The sequence below is a fragment of the Callospermophilus lateralis genome, chromosome 4 (genome assembly GCF_048772815.1).
Source record: "Callospermophilus lateralis isolate mCalLat2 chromosome 4, mCalLat2.hap1, whole genome shotgun sequence".
NCBI classification, from domain to species: Eukaryota; Metazoa; Chordata; class Mammalia; order Rodentia; family Sciuridae; genus Callospermophilus; species Callospermophilus lateralis.
The window spans coordinates 164885252-164900061 of NC_135308.1; the positions used below are offsets into that span (position 1 = coordinate 164885252).

Genomic DNA, 14810 nt, shown 5'->3' on the forward strand with positions numbered 1-14810 from the left:
TCTTATAGTTTCCAGTTTATAGGTTTTCCACATATTTTGTGAGACTTACCCCAGGTATTTGATATATTTTTTTGCTACTGTAAATAACACTTTTTTTTTTTTAGAGAGAGTGAGAGAGGAGAGAGAGAGAGAATTTTAATATTTATTTTTTAAATTATCGGCGGATACAACATCTTTGTTTTTTTTGTATGTGGTGCTGAGGATTGAACCCGGGCCGCACGCATGCCAGGCGAGCGCGCTACTGCTTGAGCCACATCCCCAGCCCCTAAATAACACTTTTTAAGTTTCAAATTTTGATTGTTAATAATACATATGTGGTTGACTTTTACCATATTGTTCTTGTGTTTTGGAATCTCACTAACCTCACTAATTCTAGCTTGTTTTGTAGATTTCATCAAATTTTTGGAAGATTGCCATGTTATCTGTGCATAAAGACAACATTGTGTCTTTCCTTCCCATCTGGGATACCTTTTGTTTCTTTTTCTTGCCTTATTTCACAAGCTAGCATCACCAGTACATGTTGAGTAGAAGAGGTGAGAGCAGAAATCTTGTTGTCTCTAGGGAGTGTGAACTTCTGGACTGGAAGTTTCTCCCAGTACTGGGAAGATGCTGCTTCTTTGCCTCTTCCTCAATATCATTTCTGATGAGAAATTTATTGATCGCATCATGTGTGCTTTTATATCACTTCTGAATCCTTGCCTATAATGCCATTTTTTTCTCTGATTTTAAGATTTTCTGTTACTGGTTTTGAAATATTGATTATAATGTGCCGTGGTGCTGCTTCCTTAATCTTTCTTGGGTTAAGCTTCATCGAGCTGTTCAGATCTTTATAGTTGCCATCAAATTTGGAATATTTCATCAAGTACTTTTTCTTTCTCCTTCCCCTTCACTCTCTTGTCTTCCTTCAGGGGGCTCAGATCACACCTGCCTTAGGCGGTTTGACTCCATCTCAGAGCTGTTTCTGTTAAACATGTTTTTCTGTTGTTCATTCTGGGAAGTTCCTGTTGCCCTGTCTTCACGTTCATAGCTTCTCCTTCTGCCGTTGAGCCTTTCCAGTGTATTTCTCCTCTCACGCATCACAGTTTTCATCTCTGGATGTTCAATTTGGGACATTTTTGTTTTTCGTCTTCCATGAACATATGGAATTAACTTCTTGAACATATGGGATGCAGTTGTAATAACTGTTTTAATGTCCTTTTCTGCTGGCTCTAATATCGGTGTCATTTTGGGTTAGTTCTGGCTGTTTCTCTCCTCATCCTGGGTCCTGTTTGTTCATATCTTTACATGCCTGGTAAGTTTGGGCTGGGTGCCAAGACGTGAGATCCACCTTGTTTGATGCTGGATATTTGTGTTCCTAGAAATATTCCTGAGCTTTCTCCTCTTGCCTACCCTCCCGTGGGATGTGGTTAAGTGACTTGAAACAATTCGGTTCTGTCAGGTCTTACTTTAAGGCAGGTGAGGTGGGCATTAGAGCAGCATCCAGTCCAGAGCTCATCATTTCCAGCTCCTGAGATCAGAGTCTTCTGAGTTGAACCCAGTGCAAGGTGGAAAGTGAGTTCTTTCTTCCCGCCTGGCGGGGGGACCCCACTATTCTTGGCCCAGGGTCTATATTCGTCACTGTTACCTTCCGTTCTCATGGATGGCTCTTCTCCTGGACTTAGACTGCTTTCCTCCTATTCCCGTGATGATCAGTATTGAGCCCATTGCTCGTGGGGAGGGGCCCCTGTGGGTCATTGGAGGTTCCCCTGCACTCTCCTCCTTGGTGGTCTGTCTTTCGCCCTGGCTCTGCTCTGTCTCCTCAACTTGGGAGGCCACTGGGTTCTGCCTGGGGTCTCCTGTCCTGAATCACAGCCCAGACACGCTCTGAAGTCCCAGGCTCCCTGGCTTGCTTCCCAACTCTCAAAGTCCCCTCTTCTGTTGCCTGTGGTCCAGCCTCTTGCCAACCATTGTTTCACATGCCATTTTTTGGGTGATGTTAAGGAGTAGAGTCAACTCAGTCCCTGGAGGCAGAGATCTTCTGCATCTTTGACATGTCCCACCCTCACTGGGAAATTCCGACCCATCAAGACTCATCTCATTCTTCCCCCGCCCCGGCCTGGAATCTGCCATTTCTCCGAGGAGTCTTGGTTCCTGGTAGTGGAAAGCAGACGTTTGGGCAACAGCTGTGATTGATTTTGTGGGTCATCCTGCTGCTGTCAGGCCCTTTGGGGGAATGCAGTTTGGAGATGCCGGGTGGGTGGACCTGGCGCCTTCACACCTGCCTTTATTCGTATATTCAGGCTGCGGTGTCCATCATGGTGTGGCCAGGGTTTGCGAGGGGGAGGCAGCGGGGAGAAGGCCGCACACAGGCCTGCTGGCTCTGCTCCCGTCCTTGTCCGCCCCTTCCTTTTGAACTTCTGGGAGCATTGAAGACCATCAAACAGGTTGGAGGGCACCCAGTCCTTGGGTTGGTGCAGTGCCTGGCCCAGGGTTGTGCTACACTGGGAAGACGTCTTCATCACAGGACGGTGGCACACCGGGTGGCCCTGCCTAGTGGGAGAGGGAGGGGGAGCCAGCTGGGTCACAAAGGCCTCCACCAGGGACATCCGGTGTCCAGCAGAGAGCAGCACATTGTGATGAGCCAAAGCCCCAGGCAGGCCACACCCCAGGGACAGTGCCCAGGACAGTTCCCAGCACCGGACTCCTGTCTGGAGCCTCCCGCTCCCCGCAGCAGCTGGCTGGGTCACCCAGATGCAGGCACATCCTCATCCCGGGCAGCCCTTATCTAGCTCCTCGTTGGTGTGGCTGGAACGTCCCCTGGCGTGATTGAGGCTTCCTGCCCATCAGACTAGGTGTCACACAGCAGCGCTATTGTCACTCCCAGCTTGAGGACAGGGAAGCCCAGGCATGCAGAGGTCAGCTAAGTCACCCTGGATCACAGGGGTGGTGAGTGTCAGTTAGGGCAGGCCCAGAGGGTCCCTGGACTGTCCTGCTTGGGCAGGGACAGGCGGGAGCGGGCAGCGCTGTGCAGGCGAGGACAGTACCCCAGCCTCTGCAGTGAGGGGTGGGGGAAATTCACGGGGTCTGGAGCCGGGAAACCTAAAGAGCTGTAAGTACCAACGGGCCCCTTCCTACCCTCCCGTCTTCCCTCCTGCTGCGAATTCCTGTGTCTCCCGCTCTCTGGGAGAGACAGGCAGCCTGTTTAATAACCACACTATTAGCAAGTTATCAAGTCTTCGATTGCATTTTCCAAAAAGCACCTCGGTGGCTGGGGATCATTTCACATCTGCCTTTTCTACTGAAACTCAGCAATTCCAGCCTCACGGCCGACATCCTCGGTGTAAAATTGTCTGTGTATGGTGGTTGAGGGAAATTATTTTTTAAAGGGAGGAAAAGAGTATCCAATTTACAGATGTCTTGTGTAATGCACGAAGCAAGAATGGCTCTTCCCGGCCCCGCTTGTGGACGGATTTAGCAGGCGTCAACAGAAAGCTGGGGCGGGTGTCAGATGGAGGAGATTTCTTCATAAAAGTTCTCAGCAGAATCGCCCAGCTCACTCTCTGCTGCATGGAAGTCGGGGTGTTGCATGCGGCTCCCTGCCCACCAGCGGTGGCTCTTGGCCCTTTCTGGAACAATCCAGAGCACCCAGTGGCCTCTCCTTCCCTGGGCACACCAGGCTCCTGGTGCTGCTGGTGCGACCTCCCCCACTCAAAATAGTGCCCCCAAACTCACATCCACCAGAATCCTCAGACTGTGACCTTATTCAGAGGGTTTACAATTGTAAAAGACTTTGAGATGAAATCGTCCAATGACAATGTCCTGGTCAGGAGAGGAGGGGACCCAGAAAGCTCCAGAGTCCCCTTGAGGCGACAGTGGAGGGAGGAGCCAGGGTGCTCTGGACTGCCCGGCCTCAGGTCCTGCCTCTACCTCCACCTCCCGGGTAACTGGCCTACCCACCCTCGGCCTTCTGATGGGGCCTCCAGAGCTGCTGAGTCTGGGGCTTGGTTCCAGCAGCCTTAGGGGACTGGTGCACCTGGGGACCCACGACCCCCAAGTGTGTGCTCAGCCCCCTCCCCTTCCTCCTCCCCTCTCCCTCTCCTCCTCCCCCCTCCTCCTGTCCCCTCCTGCCCCCCTGCTCCTGCTCCCCCTCTCCCTTCTCCCCCTCCCTCTCCCTCTTCTCCTTCCTCCCCCTCCTTCAGCTCTTCCTCCTTCCTCCCCTCCTCTTTCCTCCTCTCCTCCTGCTTCTCCTTCCCTTCCCTCTTCCTCCTTCCCCTCCCTCCTCCTGCCCCCTCCCGCTTCTACTCCCCCTCTCCCCCTCCTTTTCCCCCCTCCTTCCCCCCTCCTGCTCCCCTCTCCCTCCTCCCCTTCCCTCCTCCCTCTGCCTCCTCCTGCTCCATCCTCCTGCTCCCTCCTCCTCCTCTCTCTTCCCCTCCCCCTTCCTGCTCCTCCTCCTGCCCCTCTCCCCTTCCCCTCCTCCTGCTGCTCCCCCTCCTCCTACTCCTCCTGCTCCCCTCCCCCGTCCCTCCTCCTATTCCCCCTTTTCCTGATCCCCTCCCCCTTCCCTTCCCCTCCCCCTCCCTCTTCCCTCCTCCCCTCCCCCTCCCTCTCCTCCTCCTGATCCTCCTCCTCCAGGACACTGTTCTTGCCACCATCATGCCCCAGGCACGGTTGGGTCTCATGACACTGTCCTAAACTTTACACAGAGTCACCAATACCCCAGTGCCCCAAGCCGCTTGGACAGATGGCTTAGTGCCTGGGCACGACCTTGGGCCACACTCTGTGACGGTCAAATACTGCTTCCTGCGTCGCTGGTGGCTTATCACACTCAGGCCTCCAGAGCCCCTGTCCAGGGGGTGGGATGTCTTCCCGCCACGGCTCCTCATTTTGGGCAGAGCAAATCCCTGCCTCTTTAGTTTGGCGTCAACACCTGCCCTGGTGGAGCGCAGAGGAGCTGCCTTTCCATCCCCCATTAGTTAAGAGACACTCCGGGATGCAAGGGGCCCTCACAGGGACGGCAGGGGGCTGAAGAGAGAAGGGAGACTGAGGCACAGGCCGGAGCAAGGCCCTTGGAAGATGAGGAAGAGGCCTCAAGCCAAGGACTGCAGGGCCACTAGAAGTACGGGAGCCTAGAGCTGGGTCCAGCCTGGGCCCAGGAGGAGCCTGCCCCATGACCGATTTGGACTTCTAGTCCCCTGAGTGGGGAGGGGTCAGGGCCCTCAGCTGTGGTCATTTTTTATAGGCAATAAACTTGACTCTTTGACTGGGCGGGCACTGAGGGCAGTGTCTGGCCTGCCCTTCTGTCCAGCTCACTGTCAAGGTCTGTGGATTCTTCCCCTCTCTGATCACCAGCCCTCTCCCAATCCAGCAGTCCAACGTCCTCCCTGGACAGTGCTGCTGCCCTCTGCCCATCTGCCCCAGCCTGGTTCTGCATCCTTGAGTTCACCCGACCTCGCGTGGAGAATATTGAGAGAAGAAAGCCGTGTCTGCACTGAGCACGTGCAGAAGCCCCTTCCCTCTTCACTCCCTCAGCCAGGCAGGGCCGGGGGCGGCCAGGGCAGTGGGCGAGGAAAGCCGGTGGAGAGGGCCGATGGCGGATGGGAGGCTGAGCCTACGGTAGGTGCACATTCCCCGACTGTGGGAGGGACACGGGCACCTGCAGACGTGGCCGAGCAGGGTTGAGGGATCAGCCCCGAGGGAGGGACGGCCGGACTGCTGTGTCCTGCTGGAAACCTGCAGGGGCCACCCTCAGTCAGGAGGAAGCCTGAGCCCCTGTCACGGCCCTCAGGGACCTGGGAATGGACGGCTACCCGCTTCTCTGACGTCTTCGTGCCCCCCGCCCCCTGCTTCCCCAGCCTGACAGGAGCTGCTGCTGGCCTCAGGAACATCGTTCTCCTCCCAAACCCAGAGGGTCACCTCAGCCAGCGGAGGCTTGGCTCTGTGTCTTCAGTCCTGGTGGGACCACCCAGGCCCTGAGGATCTTGTGGGGAGGGTCCCCGTCCCTCCATAGCAGTCCCCACCATGTGAATCCATGTTACCTGTGTCTGAGTGTCCATCTCTCCTGGGGAGGGCGGGTCACCCGGAAGGACTTAGTCCTCTGTGCTGGGGCCTGACCCTGTGGTCACATGGTGCTGAGCACAGTGACACTGTGAGCAGCCCCTGCCACCAAGGGGCTCTCGTGGACTCCGTCCCCTGCCCCGGGTGCAGCCTCACTGTTTACAGACACCCACTCCCTGGCTCACAGGGCTGGAGAGGCTGGGACCCGGCACACCCGGGTCTGTGAGGCCGTCCTGCCCTGGCCTCCTGTGGCCATCACGGCGAGCCTCCCGGGAGCCCGAGCACAATCTGCAAGTGCCGTGTCCCTGGCCCTCGTTCAGTGAGGTGTGGGCTGGGGGACCTTCTCTCTGCTGTGGAAAACACCCTCTTTGCCTCGGGAGCCAGGAAGCCACACTGTGCATTTCCTGCCCCGTTCTGTATTCCGCGATGGCATCTCGGTGGCGCCCTGGGCTGGGGAGCGTGGTGGCATCTCGGTGGCGCCCTGGGCTGGGGAGCGTGGTGGCATCTCGGTGGCGCCCTGGGCTGGGGAGCGTGGTGGCATCTCGGTGGCGCCCTGGGCTGGGGAGCGTGCCCCCCACGGGGGCCTGGCTGATCTTGGAGACAGTCAGCAGGTTGCCTTGAGCCTGCCTTTCATGTTCCAACCAGCCGACCCCAACCCACGCCCCCAGCCGCCTCCTTTCCCTCCCTCACAGGGACCACTGGCCCCTCTTCCCCACATCACCCAGGGACAGGCCAGGCAACAGCCCCCGTGCCCAGGTCACCAGCCTCAGTCCGCCAGCCACCTCTCTGCCCCTCCCACGCAAACACAGAAAACGCCCCCCTCTTCTCCTGGCCCCCTCTTCTCCTGGCCCCTCTTCTCCTGGCCCCCCTCTTCTCCTGGCCCCCCTCTTCTCCTGGCCCCTCTTCTCCTGGCCCCCCTCTTCTCCTGGCCCCCCTCTTCTCCTGGCCCCCTCTTCTCCTGGCCCCCCTCTTCTCCTGGCCCCCCTCTTCTCCTGGCCCCCTCTTCTCCTGGCCCCCCTCTTCTCCTGGCCCCCCTCTTCTCCTGGCCCCCCTCTTCTCCTGGCCCCCCTCTTCTCCTGGCCCCTCTTCTCCTGGCCCCCCTCTTCTCCTGGCCCCCCTCTTCTCCTGGCCCCCCTCTTCTCCTGGCCCCCTCTTCTCCTGGCCCCTCTTCTCCTGGCCCCCCTCTTCTCCTGGCCCCCCTCTTCTCCTGGCCCCCCTCTTCTCCTGGCCCCCTCTTCTCCTGGCCCCCCTCTTCTCCTGGCCCCCTCTTCTCCTGGCCCCCCTCTTCTCCTGGCCCCCCTCTTCTCCTGGCCCCCCTCTTCTCCTGGCCCCCTCTTCTCCTGGCCCCCCTCTTCTCCTGGCCCCCCTCTTCTCCTGGCCCCTCTTCTCCTGGCCCCCCTCTTCTCCTGGCCCCCCTCTTCTCCTGGCCCCCTCTTCTCCTGGCCCCCCTCTTCTCCTGGCCCCCCTCTTCTCCTGGCCCCCCTCTTCTCCTGGCCCCCCTCTTCTCCTGGCCCCCTCTTCTCCTGGCCCCTCTTCTCCTGGCCCCCCTCTTCTCCTGGCCCCCCTCTTCTCCTGGCCCCCCTCTTCTCCTGGCCCCTCTTCTCCTGGCCCCTCTGTTCCAACCAACCTGCCCTCCCTGAGCCCTGTGGGGCCTGCCACGCCCGTCATGTCCAGGGGACCTGGAGTGACAGTAATCTTCCCTCTTGATGGCTTTGGGCCCTGTGGTCTCGGGGCCCTTACACATCCAGACCCAGGCGCCATCCTCAGATTCACCACAACTTAGAAATAACTGCAGAGGAAATCACAGTCACCAGGGAGGGGCCATGTTCCCCGGGGAGAGTGACCGGCGGGAAGCTGGCGGGGCCAACCGCCTGATGTGGAGCAGCCTCAGCCTGGGAGGAGCTCCCTGGTGGGCTCCTCAGTCTCTGCTGGGCGCTGGGCCTGGCTCTCCTTCTGGGAGCCCCTCGGGGAGGCGGCTGGTTTCTGAAGGCAGCCGGGCGGGGAGCTTCTTCCTGCCCTGCGTAGGGAACTGTGGACCTCCCTGGGATGCTAAGTGATCAGAATTCAATGACTGACGCAGTGAACGCGCCTCGTGAAGCGCAGCCTGTGCGTCCGCAGCCTCGCAGGGCAGGCGGTGTGCCTGACTCCCGGGTGGCGATGGCGCAGCAGCCGCGGCCCTAGACCTCGCTGGCCAGCTGGCTTGATGGCTTCAGCCTGAGCCGGGGAACCCCATAAAGAAGTCTCTTAAAATGCATCTTTGAAATTCTGGCGCTGTCGCCTCCAATAAAAGCCGTGGAAGGGAAATTTCAATAAGATAACTCAGGAACATTTAATTTTCTGCTCCTTTGGATCTGCTATCTTATTACAGCCATTCAGTCAGCTAATAAATGTCCAATCCTGTCCAATCTCTGCGGCGAGCCGAGAGGCTGGGATTTGAATAATCGGACACAGTGTCTCCGGGGCAGCTCTTAGTGGGGACTGGCGATGAAACGGGTGGGTGCCATGTCCAGCCTGATTTCAGGTGCTGCCTCATCACATCCTGGCTGATGTGTCCCCTCTTGGCCTGGCCACTCTGTTTACGTGGCACTGAGGGGCCTGTGTGGGAGGGGCAGGGACGCTAGCGGAGGGGACAGGTCAGCTTGGTCCTCAGAAGGGCTGTGGGGCAGGCTGAGTGGCTCTGCTGAGGCCGGCCTGACCCGAGAGGGCTTGTTCCCTGTGGTGACACAGAAGCCACACTGGCGGGCTCGCCACAAGGACTCAGGCTGAGCCCAGGCCGCTCCCCTGGCCGTGCAGGAACACTCATCCCACCTGTGAGACAGCAGATGAGCCAAAGTGGAGTTTCTTCTTTTTTGTTTGTTTGGCCAAGGTGCTTGGCCACTGAGCCACGTCTCCAGCCACTTTTTATTTGGAGACAGGTTCTCGCTCAGTTGCCCAGGCTGACCTTGACCTTGCCATCCTCCTGCCCCGGCTCCCGAGCAGGCCAGGCCGAGGTCTTGCGTGAGCAGAGCCATGTGTCGGGGTGTCAGCTGGCCTCGGGCTCAGGGAGGGCTTGGGTTTCAGCTCGCTGCCCAGGTGCCTCTCTGGAGACCCCTGATGGGTCACCAGGCCATGGTGTCACCTGTGGCCAGTCAGAGATCTCCCTCCCTTGCCCAGTCGTGATGCCAGCTGGTCCCTAGCTCTGTGACCCCTCATCCAGGGTGCGGCCACAGGGAGAGGCAGGTGTGCTGAGCTCAGGGTGAGCCCGTCCTCCTGACCTGGACCACACTGGGGGAGGTCCCTCTGAGGCCACCCAAGGGCCTGTGCTTCCAGCCACCAGGAATCCCAGACTGGTGCAGCTCGCGGCCAGGGCTCTTGCTGCCCACCCTGCACTGGGCCGGGAGGAGAGGGCCACGGGGCGCAGTCCATGGTGGAGGCCGGCGTAGCCCGTGGCTGCCGTGCGTTCGGTTAAGGACCGAGAGGGGACCAGGGTGGTGGCCCAGTGGCAGAGCACTAGCCTTGTGTGTGTGAGGCGCTGGGTTCGATCCCTGGCACCACATAAAAACAAATAAAGTAAAAGGTTTGTGTCCATCTACAACCAAATAAAAAGAAAAAAAGGAGCGAGAGGACCCGGGGCTCAGGGGTCGGCTGGGTGAGGGGCAGGAGCAGAGGCAGCCTGGTCAGGAAACGCAGGACGTCCTCCCCTGAGTCTGGCTCGCCCCCAGTCAGGATGGGCAGGGAGGGAGGAAGCCACGCGGAGCCCGGTGCTGGGCCTCTTCAGGTGGATCCCTGCAGTCCCCCAGACGCGGCCACAGCCTTTCAGCCCCGGTTTCCTCATCCGTTTACTTAATTACTTGGTAGGTACCAGGGATGGAACCCAGGTCCCTTAACCACTGAGCCCACCCCGACAGAGTCTCTCTAAGTGGCTGAGGCTGGCCTTGAACTTGTGATCCTCCTGCCTCAGCCTCTGGAGCTGCTGAGACTGCAGGTGTGTGTCACTGTACCCAACTGGTTTCCTCATTTTGACAAGGACTATGAGTGGCCCCTCCCAGTCCCCAGGTCATGGGGGAGCTGGGTGTGTGGATGACAGGGCCTTCTAGTGGACGTGAGAGGACCATGGGGCAGAGGTGGACTGAGGGGCCAGCGGTGAGGGAAGCAAGGTAGAGGGCAGGGCCCAGGGGCTCAGGCTGTGCTAGTGACCCCCGTGTGTCCATCAGGTGCTGTGTGCTGGGGCCAGCCCTGCCAGGGCTTGGCAGGGATTGCCTGGCTGACCAGGGGTCCACCCTAGGACCTGGCTCGGAGAGGGCTGAGCCAGGGCTTGCCTGGTCCTGGTCACACAGGTGGTCACTGGGGCCACCCTGTCAGGTGAATGGAAAGAGGGTGGGGTGGTGGGGTAGGCAGAGGGGGGACCCAGCTCTGGTGCTGCCCTCCGACCCAGGGGACAAGCAGGACATCTACAGACCCCTCTAGGGACGTGGCCTGAGGAACAGTGAAAGGCTGAGGGCAGTGTCTGGTGACCCTGATGGTCAGGTGGGCTCTGGGTGGCCACAGGGTCTCCAGAGGGCCCAGCCTCAGGATCCTCGGGTCACGCCTTCCCCTGGGTGGCAGGCCGGAGGACTCAGCAAGGCCACAGGCTTGGACGGCTGCTGTGACTTGGGTCCCCAGGTCTGGTCCCACCCCTGGTGTGTGCATGGCGTGGTCAGGCCTGAGCTGGGGCCTGGTGAGCGTGGGGGGGCTCATCTGTGTTTGCCGAGTGGCCAGTGAGTGCAGGCAGCAGCGTACAGCCGCAGGAATCCACGCGCTCCGAAGAGGAGGCCCAGGTGGGTGCGGCCTGCATCTGGAGACTCCAGGGAGGGCGGGATTCGGAGCTCTCAGGGGCTGGCCAAGGGCAGGTCTTTCCTGTGGCTGCAGGTGGGAAGTCCTGTTTCCTGTATCTTCCCTCCTTCTGCCCCAGCCAGAGAGACAGGCTGCTCTGTAGGGCTCACCTGATTAGTCCTGGCCCACCCAGACAAGCTGGCCCCCATCTCCAGGTCAGGGGGCCACAGAGCATAGTGAAGCCTATGGTGATGCTGCACCACAGTGGCCGGCTCTGGGGGTCCTGTGGGACATCTTCAGGGGTACATCTAAGACATTCTGTCTCCTCCATGCATATCAAGTTGGATGAGCCTCACCCACAGTTCCCAGGCCCACATGGCCCCGGCCAGGACCCCGTGGGGAAGGAGGCATCACCCCCTCCCTGACCTTAGTGCTAACAGTCCCCTTGGGGGTCAGGCCGACTCTCAGACCCTCCTGACGGCAGACCCAGCGAGGAGGTCGGGAAGCAGAGCAGGAGCTGACCTGAGCGGCCAGCGAGCGGCCGGCCCTGAGAGCAGGTGCAGCGCCCCGTGTGCGTGGGGTGGGGTGCTGAGGGGGTGGGAGGTGGGGCTGCTCACTCCCCCCACAGGGCCGAGGCAAGGCCAGGGGCCAGGGACAGAGGGCAGGGGACACCACTGTGTACAGAGACCCCAGGAAGTGCCTAAGGCCTGCTGCCCCTCCTGACCCAGCCTCAGCCTCCCGAGACTCCTGTCCTAGGGACAGCTGCGGTGGCCCAGCCCTCATGGCAGGAGAGGCTCCGTGCCTGAGGGACTCTCGTTCTGCTCTGGGCAGAACTGTGGTCCCCTCTGTTGTCCACGCTGGACTCCACACGGTGAAGGGGACTGGGCATGGACAGGCCAGGGTCTGTGTGGGGAGATGGCCTCTGAGGACTGGTGGGCCTGAGGTGGCCACAGTGTCCTGATAAGAGGCAGCGGAGGAGGTCACACGGTAGGAGACAAGAAGCTGGGTGACAGCAGAGGCAGAAAGGGCCTGGGGGTCCACGCTGTGGGCCCTGAAGGTGGAGGAGAGGCCTCAGGCCAGGGTGGCCAGGAGCCGGCTCTAGATACTGGGTCCTTCAGAGTCCCCCGGGGAGGCCAGGCCCACCTGCACCTTGGCTACGGCTGGTGGGACTGGTTTGGCCTTCTGGCCTTCAGCAGTGGGAGACAGCAAGGTGAGGTCATTGGTGACGTAGCCACAGGGAACCCAGAGTCCCTGTCCTCTGGAGGAGAAAGGGGGGGACAAGCTGGGGGAGACAGAGTCGTCCTTCTTCCTTCGCAGCCCTCTTTTTTTATTAATATATTTTAGGTGTAGATGGACAGAATGCCTTTATTTTACTTATTTGTTATTTATTTATTTATTCCATGTGGTGCTGAGGATGGGACCCAGGGCCTCGCGCGTGCGACGTGAGGCTCCACCACTGAGCCCCCCGCCCCAGAATCCTCCTTCTTGCTCCCACAGGAGCCATCGGGCTGTGGAGGAGCAGTGCCAAGGGCGGGTGGGGCAGGGAGGGTCCCAGGGCAGGCCCGTGCCACAGGGAATCGGCTCAGGGAGGTGGCAGGGTGCTTGCTCTCTGAGCTCCGGAAGAAAGCCTGGAAGGAGGGGCAGGGGGGCAAGTCACCAGGAGCCCCGCGGGGCGGTGAGCAGGGTCTCCGGCCGTGAGCAGGGGATGCATGCTACCCTGGGCTCAGTGTGTGTGTGACACGCCCTGCCAGGTGTGGGGGAGGCAGCACGTCTGAGCCCCTGTGCCGTGGGGTCTCTTCATCCATCAGTGATGGCCAGGCCAGGCCAGGAAGGACGCTGGAGCTCAGAGGTGAGCCCTGGGACATCCCCGTCCCCAGGAGAAGGCAGACCTAAAAGGAGACCCTTGGGAGGGGTCTTGTGATCGGCGGAGACATAGGGTGTGCGGGAACTGAGCGCTCTCTGCACTGTGAGCTGGTCCCCGTGGGAGGACACATACACACAGGGGAGCTGGGGGACCGGTGGGTGTGCCGAGAGAGTGCCAGGGTGGGGGCTCTCCAGCAGCTCTGGTTTGGGTGTGACAGCCTCTCTGTTGATGGTCAGCTGGCCATCTGACGCACGGGGAAACCGAGGCTCAGAGACCCAGCTGGACTTGGGCTGCAGTGGCTCATCTCTCAGGGCCAGCCAGCCTGGAGCCTCCGCCTGTCTGTCCCGACAGCTCGTCCAGCCTCTAGGTTCTTCCCAGAACCAGGACACATCCCAGGAATCCCTTCCGGGGCCAAGCTGCCGGAAGGAGGGCCCTCGGGCCTCAGGTTGTCCAGTAGCCAGGTCCGCGCACGGCCTCATGCATCAAACAAAGTCGACATATTCCTGCCCCGCCAAGGGTGCTGGTGCCCTGCCACAGCTCCTGCTACCTGTCTGGGCCAGGAGAGAGATGGCTTTATTTCCCCCATAACTCTTGGTAGCACAATTCCATTGTTTATTTTGTGACACTGGGTGCGCTCATTAATCTCCTGGGGAGAGAGGCGAACTCTGGTGGAAGGTGATGGTCCCCCAGGCTGCAGGGCCTGGAGCTTTGTGCGGAGTTTGAGGGCTGGGGAGCTGCTGGGCCAGCTGCTTGTCCACCGAGGGCTTGGTGCGCCCAGGCTTCTGCACCTGAGGGCAGGATTCTGCAGAGTCCCAGTGGTCAGCTCCCAACCACCCCAGCCAAGTCCCTGGCTTGCTCACACTTGTCCCAGGAAAACAGAGACCATTAATTTGCCATCGTCTGGAGTGCGGTGGAGACATTACTGCTAATTGGCAATAAGAAATGCTAAATGGGGCAGAGTTTCCTATTAATGAGCCGTTTATCAATACTAAGCAGCCTGGCTGCCCCTTCGATCGCTTGATTGGCATTGGCTGTATCTGTGTCCCCCCCGCTCCCAGCACATCTGTTCTTAGCTGCCCCTCCGGCCCCTCCGGCTTTCCTCCTCTTGTTTATCAGTCTCTGTGGCCATGATGGAATGGAGCGTCCAGTCCCTGCTCCGCTGGTGAGCCCCCTCAACTTCCACGGGGGCTTCGGCCTTAGGAAGCTCCACCTCCAGGGTCTGAGAGGTCAAGGGACTCTCTCAGGTCAGAGGACCTGGAGGTCTGGCAGCAGCCTACCCTGGCCTGCCTGTCTGAGAGCCCGCAGCACGTAGGACATCAGGCGCAGGCCGTGTTCTTGCCTTGGCTTCTGCGAAGGCCCACTTCCTGCTGGGGACAGCCTCGGCCATCATGCGACCCTGGGGTTTGTCAGGTGGCCAATCAGGTGCTCTAGGGCCTCCTGCCCCTGCAGGCCCTGGGAGAACCCTTGCCCTGACTCCTGCCACCTGCCTGTCCAGGTGTCCTAGGCTCCTGACCACCCGTCATGCCCGGGCTCCTCCAGTGCGCCTGGGTCACCCCCATTGGATTTGGAGCCACCCAGACAGTTCAGAGGACTCATGCCCAAGCCCCTAATGACTGTATCTGCCAAGACCCCTTTTCCAAATAAGGCTGCGTCCACTGGGATGTGGACATGGCCTTTGGGGGTCACCATCCCACCTTTCCCCAGGTAGAGGGCAGACTGAGGCCCGTGTCCCTCTTCACTGCAGCAGGCCGGGGGGGCGGGGGGTGACCCAGCAGGGAGCTTCCCGAAGGCATGTGACAAGTCAAGCAGGCCCTGTTCATTCCTCAGGGCAGGACTTCCAAGGACTGCTGTGACCACAGCGGGCGGTTGGTCCACACAAACAGAACCACCGTGACGACGATAGGAGACCTGAGGTCCTCGCTGCCCCTTTCTGGGGACTCCTCTGCTGCAGCTTAACAGCTTATCTGGGCTCCTCCACAGCAGAGAAGTCCCTGTCCCTGTTTCTGCAGGAGGGACAATGCCGGGGACTGCTTGGCAAGCGCTGGGCTCTTGGCAATGTGCTAGACCTGGAGGGGCCAGCCTGAGGCGCAGAGGACAGCCAGCGGGGTGATCAGGACCAGGT

At 59.8% G+C, this 14810-nt stretch overlaps 1 protein-coding gene across 2 annotated transcripts in view; it reads left to right on the top strand.

Moving 5' to 3' along the window:
• The first annotated feature begins 5249 nt into the window (after positions 1-5249).
• The window catches only part of LOC143398590 (uncharacterized), a 28678-nt gene continuing 19117 nt past the window's right edge, over positions 5250-14810 (top strand). The window contains exons 1-2 of one of the 2 annotated variants that reach the window (XR_013155454.1): positions 5250-5592; positions 5765-7010. Coding sequence is in view for 1 of the 2 variants with exons in the window: in XM_077109340.1 (XP_076965455.1) it covers positions 5567-5592; positions 5832-5931 (126 nt within the window). In the remaining variant the exon portion in view is untranslated. Of the gene's footprint in view, positions 5593-5764; positions 7011-14810 lie in introns of those variants that run through there. The other variant, XM_077109340.1, reaches the window with a different exon arrangement.